General features: G+C 35.7%; 1 protein-coding gene across 1 annotated transcript in view; it reads left to right on the forward strand.

Moving 5' to 3' along the window:
• Window positions 1-5: 5 nt before the first annotated feature.
• LOC107739973 (fibrillin-2-like) overlaps window positions 6-11949 on the forward strand; it is a gene marked incomplete at its 5' end in the record, with an annotated part of 20186 nt that continues 8242 nt past the window's right edge. Inside the window, 14 exons of the mRNA XM_016552242.1 lie at window positions 6-24; window positions 223-348; window positions 435-554; window positions 640-765; window positions 1837-1992; window positions 2075-2134; window positions 2204-2329; window positions 4061-4180; window positions 5285-5407; window positions 5477-5608; window positions 5682-5807; window positions 8033-8239; window positions 8329-8454; window positions 11792-11914. Coding sequence (XP_016407728.1) covers window positions 6-24; window positions 223-348; window positions 435-554; window positions 640-765; window positions 1837-1992; window positions 2075-2134; window positions 2204-2329; window positions 4061-4180; window positions 5285-5407; window positions 5477-5608; window positions 5682-5807; window positions 8033-8239; window positions 8329-8454; window positions 11792-11914 — 1690 coding nt within the window. The remainder of the gene's footprint in view (window positions 25-222; window positions 349-434; window positions 555-639; window positions 766-1836; window positions 1993-2074; window positions 2135-2203; window positions 2330-4060; window positions 4181-5284; window positions 5408-5476; window positions 5609-5681; window positions 5808-8032; window positions 8240-8328; window positions 8455-11791; window positions 11915-11949) is intronic.

The raw sequence follows: 11949 nt of genomic DNA on the forward strand, positions 1-11949 counted from the left end.
TGTCACACAACAACGACTGCATCGGTACACACACACAAGTGTTAACGAATGATGTTTTAATGATGGTACTGTTTTCTTTTACCATCATTATTGATTTCCTGTTGACTTGAAGCATGAATGACTGTAATGTAAAAGTTTATAAAGCACAGAATATTTATTAATTCCACAGCAGACAGACATGTGTTTGTGTGTTAACGACTCTGTTTTGTTTGTGTCGTTCAGACACAGATGAGTGTGCATCGCTCCGGGGCTTGTGCCGGAATGGAAACTGCATCAACTCGGTGGGCTCGTTTGTGTGCGTGTGTCTGGACGGGTATAAACTCTCTCCTGATGGCTGGATGTGCGTGGGTGAGTCCTGAAGCTGCTCTGCTGGACCTCCAACATGTGTGTGTGTGTGTGTGTGTGTGTGTTTATATCACGTCTCTTCTGCTCAGACATCAATGAGTGTTTGATCAGCCCTGGCACCTGCGGCCCTGGAACGTGTCAGAATCTGGACGGCTCCTACAGGTGCATCTGTCCTCCTGGATACTTCCTGCAGAACGACAGGTGTGAAGGTCAGTGAGGCTCAGGTCACGGCATCACTAGTACTAGTGCTCACAGTGATGTGGTCAAACCGCTGTCATCCGTGTGTTTGCTCAGATATCGACGAATGCTCTCAGACTGCAGAGATCTGCATCTTTGGCAAGTGTGTGAACACGCCAGGCAGCTTCAGGTGTGAGTGTCCGGAGGGATTCCAGCTGTCCTCGACTGGAAAGAGATGTGTGGGTGAGTTATCGCAGATATATCCCCCACAGTTCCGCAGGTTGTTGAAAACGTTTTGCTGCAGGTCAGCAGTCAGGAAGCTCGTCATGTTTAATGAGTGAATGATTTGTTCCTCATGAAGTAGAAAGGAAACAGAACACAGGGCTGTTCGTTCAATTGTTGTCTTCCACTCGCTCACACTTTCCATTCTGACTCCATGGACAGGACAGGGTGTGTGTTTGTGTGAGTGTGTGTGTGTGTTTAGAGGGTGGAAAGGCTTCTGCAAATGAAAAACAGGCCTCAGGGATTAACAGCAACCTAGCCGCCCATCTCTTTCTCAACAACACACACACACACTTCGCTCTCTGAATAGCGTCATTTCATAGACTGCTACTGTTTCTATACAGTTAGTTATAAATACTATTTTTACATTTAAAATTTGCATTTGTTTATTTATTTACTGACCGCTTTGATCAGATTCAGCTCACTTCTGGGTATAAAATTGTCTCTAAAATATGGTTAAGTAGGTACACACACACACACATCATGTTTAGGCACCTCGGGACTCCACTGCAGGACACGTGTCTATAGATATCTGTGATTTGTTAAATAAAGTTATTGATCATTCTGGTAATGTATTTTGTGCATTGATTAATCATTTGAGCAGAATCACTAGAGAAAAACTAATTTGGTAAGAACCACATGGAAAGAATCATTTGAGAAGAATCATTTGAGAAAGAATAATCCGCATCTGTGAATCTCATGATTATTTATCTTTATTGAAAATCATTTCCTGATGCCAAGTCAATTTTATATGTATAGTTATTTTGAACAAGTCACCTTGTTTCCATTTAAGAAAGAATGAGCTTTCTTCTTAAATGATTCTTCTCAATTGACTCTACCCAAATGATTCTTCTGAATTGATTCTACCCAAATGATTCTTCTGAATTGATTCTACCCAAATGATTCTTCTGAATTGATTCTTCACAAATGGTTCATTCTCAAATGGTTCTTCACAAATATTTCTTCCACAATGATTCGAGAATAATTTGGCAGCTTTAATCAATGTCTGTTTCTTGTCTCTCTGTCTGTCAGATATTCGTGTGAATTATTGTTACACTAAGTTCGAGAACGGACGCTGTCAGGCTCCGAAGCCCTTCAACACCACTAAAGGCTCCTGCTGCTGCAGCGTGATGCCGGGTCAGGGATGGGGCAACCCGTGTGAGATCTGCCCCTCTCCGGAGGAGGAGGGTGAGTACACACACACACACACACACACATACACACACGATGTGATGGCAGTAATAGTTATTGTTTGTGTGTGTTTCAACAGCATACAAAGCTCTGTGTCCTGCTTCTGGTAAAATCCTCACTATTGACGACACGACTGTGGGTGAGTGTCACTGAATCAAACACGCACACGTGTGTTCGTGAGCACAGACTGATCAGACGTGTGTTTCAGATGTGGACGAGTGCACAGAAAACCCCGGCATCTGCAGGAACGGCCACTGCATCAACACGGACGGGACGTTCCGCTGCGAATGTTCGTTTGGCTACCGGCTCGACTTCACGGGGATCAACTGTGAAGGTTTTAAACCGATCATGTCCAGTCACATTTACATCTATTCATGAATTATGAAACATATCAATATCATATCAATTTGGTTTATTGTTGATTCAGTCTAATGTTGATTCAGTTCAGTTCAATATTGATTCAGTTCAGTTCATTGCTGATTCAGTCAGTGTAATGTTAATTCAGTTCAATATTGATTCAGTTCAGTTCATTGTTCATTCAATTCAGTTTAATGTTGAATCAGTTCAGTTCAATGTAGATTAAATTCAGTTCAATGTTGATTTATTCAGTTCAATTCGGTTCATTTCATTGTTGATTCAGTCAGTTTAATGTTGATTTATTTCATTTCAATGCAGATTCAATTCAGTTCAATGTTGATTCAATTTGGTTTAATGTTGATTCAGTTCAGTTCATTGCTGATTCAGTCAGTGTAATGTTAATTCATTTCAGTTCAATATTGATTCAGTTCAGTTCATTGTTGTTTCAATTCAGTTTAATGTTGAATCAGTTCATTTCAATGTAGATTCAATTCAATTCAATGTTGATTTATTCAGTTCAATTCGGTTCATTTCATTGTTGATTCAGTCAGTTTAATGTTGATTTATTTCATTTCAATGCAGATTCAATTCAGTTCAATGTTGATTTATTCAGTTCAATTCGGTTCATTTCATTGTTGATTCAGTCAGTTTAATGTTGATTTATTTCATTTCAATGCAGATTCAATTCAGTTCAATGTTGATTTATTCAGTTCAATTCGGTTCATTTCATTGTTGATTCAGTCAGTTTAATGTTGATTTATTTCATTTCAATGCAGATTCAATTCAGTTCAATGTTGATTTATTCAGTTCAATTCGGTTCATTTCATTGTTGATTCAGTCAGTTTAATGTTGATTTATTTCATTTCAATGCAGATTCAATTCAGTTCAATGTTGATTCAATTTGGTTTAATGTTGATTCAGTTCAGTTCATTGCTGATTCAGTCAGTGTAATGTTAATTCATTTCAGTTCAATATTGATTCAGTTCAGTTCATTGTTGATTCAATTCAGTTCAATGTAGATTCAATTCAGTTCAATGTTAATTCAGTTCAGTTCATCGTTGATTCAATTCAGTTCATTTTTGATTCAGTTCAGTTTAATGTTAATTAGATTCAATTCAGTTCAATGTTGATACAGTTCGGTTCAATGTTGATTCAGTTTGGTTTAATGTTGATTCAGTTCAGTTCATTGCTGATTCAGTCAGTGTAATGTTAATTCAGTTCAGTTCAATATTGATTCAGTTCAGTTCATTGTTGATTCAATTCAGTTCAATGTAGATTCAATTCAGTTCAATGTTAATTCAGTTCAGTTCATCGTTGATTCAATTCAGTTCATTTTTGATTCAGTTCAGTTTAATGTTAATTCGGTTCATTTAATTGTTGATTCACTCAGTTTAATGTTGATTCATTTCAGTTCAATGTTGATTCAATTCGGCTCAATAACAGTGTCATTAAAATGTTGCAAAATTAATTATGAAACAAATTCAGGTTCAGCTGTAAAGCAGCTCTGTAGAGGAACAATATTGTCATTATTCAGAGCAATTCAGTTCAAGTTTTGTTCTTTGTTTGTTGCAGTTAAATCGATAATATTACTGAATATTAACTGTAATTTTAAATCATGTTAGTTCATAAGTGTATGATCAGGCTGATGGGGAGTGTGTTGAACTTGAACTCGTGTGTGTGTGTGTGTGTATGTGCTCTCCGTCTTCAGACACGAACGAGTGTGAGCTGGGGAACCCGTGTGGGAACGGCACCTGCACAAACGTGGAGGGAGCGTTTGAGTGTAGCTGCGACGAGGGGTTCGAGCCCGGACCCATGATGACCTGTGAAGGTCAGTGAAGAGCTGCTGCTGTACTTATTCTTCCAGAACTGCTAGTGTTCCTGTGGGACACTTTCACACTCACTTTGTTTATTCGTTCTGAAGCCCAGTTGATTCACACTGTATGATTCGGTTCTGATCCACTGTATATTTACTGTATATTATCACTGCGAGTACTAGCAGCAGCTGGTTACCAATCTAAATCTGATGATTTCTCCAAGCTGTACAGTTTACAAAAATGCTATTATAAAGTGTTGTTTCAGTCATTCTGCTTCAAAATGTAATGTTTAATTCATACTTTTTATCTCACAATTCTGATTTTTCCCCCCCGCAATTCTGAGTTTATATCTCACAATTCTGACTTGAAGAATTGAATTGCGAGATATGAACTCTAAACTGTGAGATATAAACTCAGAATTGTGAGAAAAAAAAAGTCTTAAAAAATTTAAAAGATTAGAAGTCTCAATTACCTTTATTTTTTTATTCTGTGATGGAAAAAAAAAACAATTGCAAGATATAAACTTAAACTTCTGAGAAAAAAAGTCAGAATTTTGAGATAAACTCACAATTGCCTTATTTCATTATAATTATTTGTGAAATTTACCAGCAGTTTCTGAGTAAAAATTGTTTAAAAGTAAATCCTACACTAATGTTTTTTTTTTTCAGTGTACTGTGCTGCTTTTCCATCGTTTTTCTATGTGAACATATTAGATGGATGCCTTTCACCATTATACTCATGTTTTTAAAAGTAGCTCAACTTTAAAAAAAATCATCTCGAGTCCTTCAGTCTTTTCTATCCACTGCCCTGCATTTTTAAAAGCATAAATACATTGTGTGAACGGCCCCTTATGCTTCTATCTCTGATTTAACTACATAAACGACATAAACATGCTCAAAATTACTGAGATGAGATGCAACACGTGCTTCAACCTCTGCAGAGCAACAAAGAGCCACACACTAAAACATAGCAGCTCACTTGCTCTAGTTAGTCTGGATTGTTTTCACACCGATGGTGAATCATCCACGTGTTTACAAACTGATGTCAAACACTCTCTAGTGTGTGAACACTTCTGTATGTGCCCTGGTGTTTGATGAAAACACATGCTGTGTTTTTAGATATCAACGAGTGTTCCCAGAATCCCCTGCTGTGTGCGTTCCGCTGTGTCAACACGGTGGGCTCGTACGAATGCAAATGTCCAGCGGGATACGTGCTGAGAGAAGACCGCCGGATGTGCAGAGGTAAAGACGAGTCTTTCTGCGTCACAAACACACATCATCACGTTTGAACGCTCCTCTTGTGTTCATCAGATCAGAACGAGTGCGAGGAGGGTCTGGATGACTGTGCGTCCAGAGGAATGACCTGTAAGAATCTGATCGGCACGTACATGTGCATCTGCACGCCGGGATACACCAGACAGCCCAACGGAGACAGCTGCGTGGGTGAGCGCTCACATCCCGATGTTTACTGACACTCTCTGCAGCGCTCAGACTCCTGACGCGTGTTTGCGCACAGATCTGAACGAATGCACGGCCAAACCAGGCATCTGTGAGAACGGCCGCTGCGAGAACACGGTGGGCAGTTACCGCTGCGTCTGCGATCAGGGCTTCAGTCCCAGTCCCAGCAGAACTGAGTGCATCGGTAAGAGTGTGGCTCACCGCGGCTAACTGTAAGCTTCGTAGCAGCTCAGTCCACTGCTCTTTCATTGCTCAGGAGACGTGATGTTTCATTGAAGTATCAGCTTTGTCTCAGATGCTTCTCCTAAAATTCCATAAAAATGAGTCACTGGTCATCCTCCAGTAAGAGTCTAGAGGTTTAACATGAATGTGGAGCAGCTCAGATCATTTGATGAGAATTGTTTGAGATCTTTAACTTCTTATTGGCAGCTTGAGCAAATCTGAAATCACAGTTTGAGACATTTTTGAGATCTCTCCTGAGACTTTAGAGGGGATACGTGAGATTACTGGGGTTCTTTTTCTCAGGAGACACATCTGAGAAACAGGAAATTTCAGCATAAAGATACATTCACACCAAGAATGATAACGATAAATATAATGATAAATATAGAGATAATTATAGTCATAACTATAACAAGAACTATAGTAAATATAGTGTGAACAATAATTATGACAATAACTATAGAAATAACTTTAATAACTACAACAAGAACTATAACAATAAACATAGTGATAATTATAATGATAACTTTAACAATAACTATGATGAATTGTAATTATAGCGATAACGATAGCTATAACTATAATGATAACTATAACAATAACTATGATGACTATAGCGCTAACTGTAGCGTTAACTATAACGATAACTGTGATGACTGTAATGATAATTATAGCGTTAACTATAACGATAACTGTGATGACTGTAATGATAATTATAGCGATAACTATAATGTTAACTATAACGATAACTATGATAATTATAGCAATAACTATAGCGTTAACTCTAATGATAACTGTGATGACTGTAATGATAATTATAGCGTTAACTATAACGATAACTGTGATGACTGTAATGATAATTGTAGCGATAACTATAATGTTAACTATAGCGATAACTATATCTTTAACTATAACGATAGCTGTGATGACTGTAATGATAATTATAGCGATAACTATAACGATAACTATAGCGATAACTATAGCTTTAACTATAACGATAGCTGTGATGACTGTAATGATAATTATAGCGATAACTATAATGTTAACTATAACGATAACTATGATAATTATAGCAATAACTATAGCATTAACTATAGCGTTAACTCTAATGATAACTGTGATGACTGTAATGATAATTATAGCGTTAACTATAACGATAACTGTGATGACTGTAATGATAATTGTAGCGATAACTATAATGTTAACTATAGCGATAACTATATCTTTAACTATAACGATAGCTGTGATGACTGTAATGATAATTATAGCGATAACTATAACGATAACTATAGCGATAACTATAGCTTTAACTATAACGATAGCTGTGATGACTGTAATGATAATTATAGCGATAACTATAACGATTACCATAGCGATAACTATAATGATAGCTAACGATTACTATAGCAATAATTATAACAATAAAGGAGAACTATATAGGTAACTATTACAATAAAGAGTGATAACTAGTGATAGTGATAACTATGATAATTACAACAATAACTATGATAACTATAACCACAACTATTGCAATAACAATAACAAATGTAGCGATAATGATAGCTATATTAGCGTCCACATAAACGGACGATATTGTTCTGTTTATTCTAAGCATGCTGCAGTTTTGTCGTCTGCTGCTTTAAATGTTCGAGCTCTTAAAAATCTGATGAATTCTGATTGGCTGTAAATGTTTTTATCATTTGTCAGCTGGAGAAAAAAAGCTCTTAAAGTGATTCCAACAATATTGTTCTTCAGTTGTTATAGTTGTGGTTTGGACTTTGCTATTTCAGGGTGGGTCCTTAAAAAGTCTTAAATTCAGGTTCATTGGGTCTTAAATATATTTGGTCACATTACCGCAAAAATTTCTCCAGGGTTGGTCTTAAATTTCACATAAGGTGGTATTAAAAAAGGTCTTAAAAAGTCTTAAATTTAACTTGTTCTTTTCTGTAGACACCCTGTATTTTCACTAGAGCGATTATTAAAACGTTATAGTTATTGTTCTTGGTGTGAATGGTACATAAATTAGCAAAACCTAAAGTGGTTGAAGCTGTTTGTCCAAAGATTTTTATTTATTTTTTCTAGTGAAGCGAGTTAACCTGGTAAAGCATCTGTAGTGTTCACCAAAACACACTGTCGCTGGTGATTGGGTAAGCTGGGCCGATAACAGACGCTGTGTGTGTGTGTCAGATAACCGTCAGGGCTTCTGCTTCCTGGAGGTTCTGCAGATCATGTGTCAGATGAGTTCCAGCAGTCGCGTCAGCGTTAGGAAGTCCGAGTGCTGTTGTGACGGGGGCCGCGGCTGGGGGCCCAACTGTGAGCTCTGCCCGCTGCCCGGGACCACGCAGTACAAGAAGATGTGCCCGCTGGGCCCCGGATACACCACCGACGGCCAGGGTAACGCTGACGGGTCGCGTGTTTGCGCTGTTTGTGCTGAGTGTGTGTTTGTGTGTTGGATCTGTGGATGATCTGTGTGTGCTGTGCAGATATCGACGAGTGTAAAGTGATGGGGAATCTGTGTAAGAACGGCCAGTGTCTGAACACACTGGGCTCCTTCAGCTGCATCTGTAAACCAGGATACACCACTGACATCACCGACACTCAGTGCGTGGGTGAGTCTCACACTCACAGACGTTTGTGTGACTGTATTAGTGAGCACAGTTTGAGACATTTCTGACATCTCTTCTGAAACTCTAGAGGAGACGCATGAGGTTACTGATAACTACAACAAATACAATAAATGGTAACACTTTATTTTTCAAGGTGTCCTTGTTACACATGTTACATGTACTTACTATTATAATAATAATTAATTATGCATAATTACATGCAAGTAACCCTAAGCCAAACCCTAAGCCAAACCCTAACCATATAGTAAGTGCATGTAGTTAATCAATGTCACTCAGTACTTAAATGTATAGCTACACTGTAACAAGGACACCTTAAAATAAAGTGTAATCCAATACATATATATTATATAACTATAATGATAACCAGTGTTGGGCAAGTTACTTCCAAAATGTAATACATTATATATTACTAGTTACTGTCTTTTAAAAGTAATTAGTTACATTACAATATTACTGTCTCTGAATTGTAATGCGTTACACTACTTTTGAGTTACTTTTGAGTTACTTTCACCAAAATATCCACAGACTTATGACTAGGCATTCTAAAATGCTAAAATGTAGTTTATTGCTGCTCATTCTACACCCAGTGGAGGGTAAAGTGGTAGGTCTATATAGCATAAAATTATAAAATCATATTTAGATACTGGTAGTAATAATATTACCCAAATTTTATTAGTAATGCGTTATATTACTGCGTTACAGCAAAACGTAATATACTACTGTAATATTATTACTTTTGTAATGCGTTACTCCCAACACTGATGATAACTAACAATAACTACAGCAATAATTGTAACGATAACTACAGCAATAACTATATTGATTAATAACTATAATGACTATTAACGATAACTATAGTGATAACTACAGCAATAATTGTAATGATAACTACAGCGATAACTATATTGATAACTAATAACTATAACCATGACTATAAAAAACTATAGTGAAAGCAATAACTATAATGATAACTATAACAATAACTATGATAGCTACAACAATAACTATAACAATAAATATAGCGATAACTATGATAACTATAACAATAACTACAGCAATAATTGTAACGATAACTACAGTGATAACTAATAACTATAACCATGACTAAAAACAATAACTATAATGATAGCTACAATACCTATAAAAATAAATATAGCAATAACTATGATAACTATAACCATAACTACAGCAATAATTGTAGCGATTACAGCAATAACTAATAACTATAACCATCACTATAAACAATAACTTTAGTGATAATGATAACTATAACAATAACTACAGCAATAATTGTAGCGATAACTACTGCAATAACTATAACAATAAATATAGCGATAACTATAACAATAGCTATGAGAACTATGACAATAAACAGTGATAACTATAACAGTGACTACAGCAATAAGTATAACGATAACTACAGCGAAAAATATAATGATAACTGATAACTATAACCATGGCTATAATAATGATTATAGCGATAACTATAATGATAACTAAAACGATAACTATAAAGATAACGATAACTATGATAGCTACAACGATAACTATAACAATAAATATAGCAATAACTATGATAACTATAACCATAACTACAGCAATAATTGTAGCGATTACAGCAATAACTAATAACTATAACCATCACTATAAACAATAACTTTAGTGATAATGATAACTATAACAATAACTACAGCAATAATTGTAACGATAACTACAGCGATAACTATAACAATAAATATAGCGATAACTATAACAATAGCTATGAGAACTATGACAATAAACAGTGATAACTATAACAGTGACTACAGCAATAAGTATAACGATAACTACAGCGAAAAATATAATGATAACTGATAACTATAACCATGGCTATAATAATGATTATAGCGATAACTATAATGATAACTAAAACGAGAACTATAATGATAAACATAGCGATGACAATGATAAACTATAAGGATATAACTATAACTATACCGATAACTGGAACCATGATAACGAGAATTATAACGATGACTTTAGCGATAACTGTAACAACAAATATAGCGATAACTATAATGAGAACTATGATAAACTATAACTACAGCTATAACTATACCGATAACTGTAACTATGACTATAACGAGAATTATAACGGTGACTATAGCGATAACTGTAACAACATATATAGCGATAACTAGGATAAACTATAACGATATAACTATAACTACAGCTATAACTATACCGATAACTGTAACTATGACTATAACGAGAATTATAACGATGACTTTAGCGATAACTGTAACAACAAATATAGCGATAACTAGGATAAACTATAACGATATAACTATAACTACAGCTATAACTATACCGATAACTGTAACTATGACTATAACGAGAATTATAACGATGACTTTAGCGATAACTGTAACAACAAATATAGCGATAACTAGGATAAACTATAACGATATAACTATAACTACAGCTATAACTATACCGATAACTGTAACTATGACTATAACGAGAATTATAACGATGACTTTAGCGATAACTGTAACAACAAATATAGCGATAACTAGGATAAACTATAACGATATAACTATAACTACAGCTATAACTATACCGATAACTGTAACTATGACTATAACGAGAATTATAACGATGACTTTAGCGATAACTGTAACAACAAATATAGCGATAACTAGGATAAACTATAACGATATAACTATAACTACAGCTATAACTATACCGATAACTGTAACTATGACTATAACGAGAATTATAACGATGACTTTAGCGATAACTGTAACAACAAATATAGCGATAACTAGGATAAACTATAACGATATAACTATAACTACAGCTATAACTATACCGATAACTGTAACTATGACTATAACGAGAATTATAACGATGACTTTAGCGATAACTGTAACAACAAATATAGCGATAACTATAATGATAACTAGGATAAACTATAACTACAGCTATAACTATACCGATAACTGGAACCATGACTATAACGAGAATTATAACGACATGACAATAACGAGAATCATAACAATTACTATAGCGATAACTGTAACAACAAATACGGCGATATTAATAACTATAGCGAAAACTATAATGATAACTGTGATAACTATAATTTCTATGCCCTAACCTGACCTCTGACCCTTAAACATAGCCATCACAGAAACCTGTCCAAATACTAGATTTAAATACAAATATGATGAGCATTTTAACTAGTAAGGATACATTAAATAATATGTCATGAGATTTCACTATATTAGTGAGCAGATTTGGCTAAACCTGATCTTGTGTGTGTGTGTGTGTGTAGATGTGGACGAGTGTGTTCAGGCTCCTAAACCCTGTAACTTCATCTGTAAGAACACGGAGGGCGGGTACCTGTGCTCCTGCCCGCGAGGATACGTGCTGCAGGACGATGCCAAGAGCTGCCGGGGTAAAACACACACACAGACAGAGAGAGAGAGAGAG

The sequence above is a fragment of the Sinocyclocheilus rhinocerous genome, unplaced genomic scaffold, assembly GCF_001515625.1.
Source record: "Sinocyclocheilus rhinocerous isolate Xijiao unplaced genomic scaffold, SAMN03320098_v1.1 scaffold3689, whole genome shotgun sequence".
Classification (NCBI taxonomy): Eukaryota; Metazoa; Chordata; class Actinopteri; order Cypriniformes; family Cyprinidae; genus Sinocyclocheilus; species Sinocyclocheilus rhinocerous.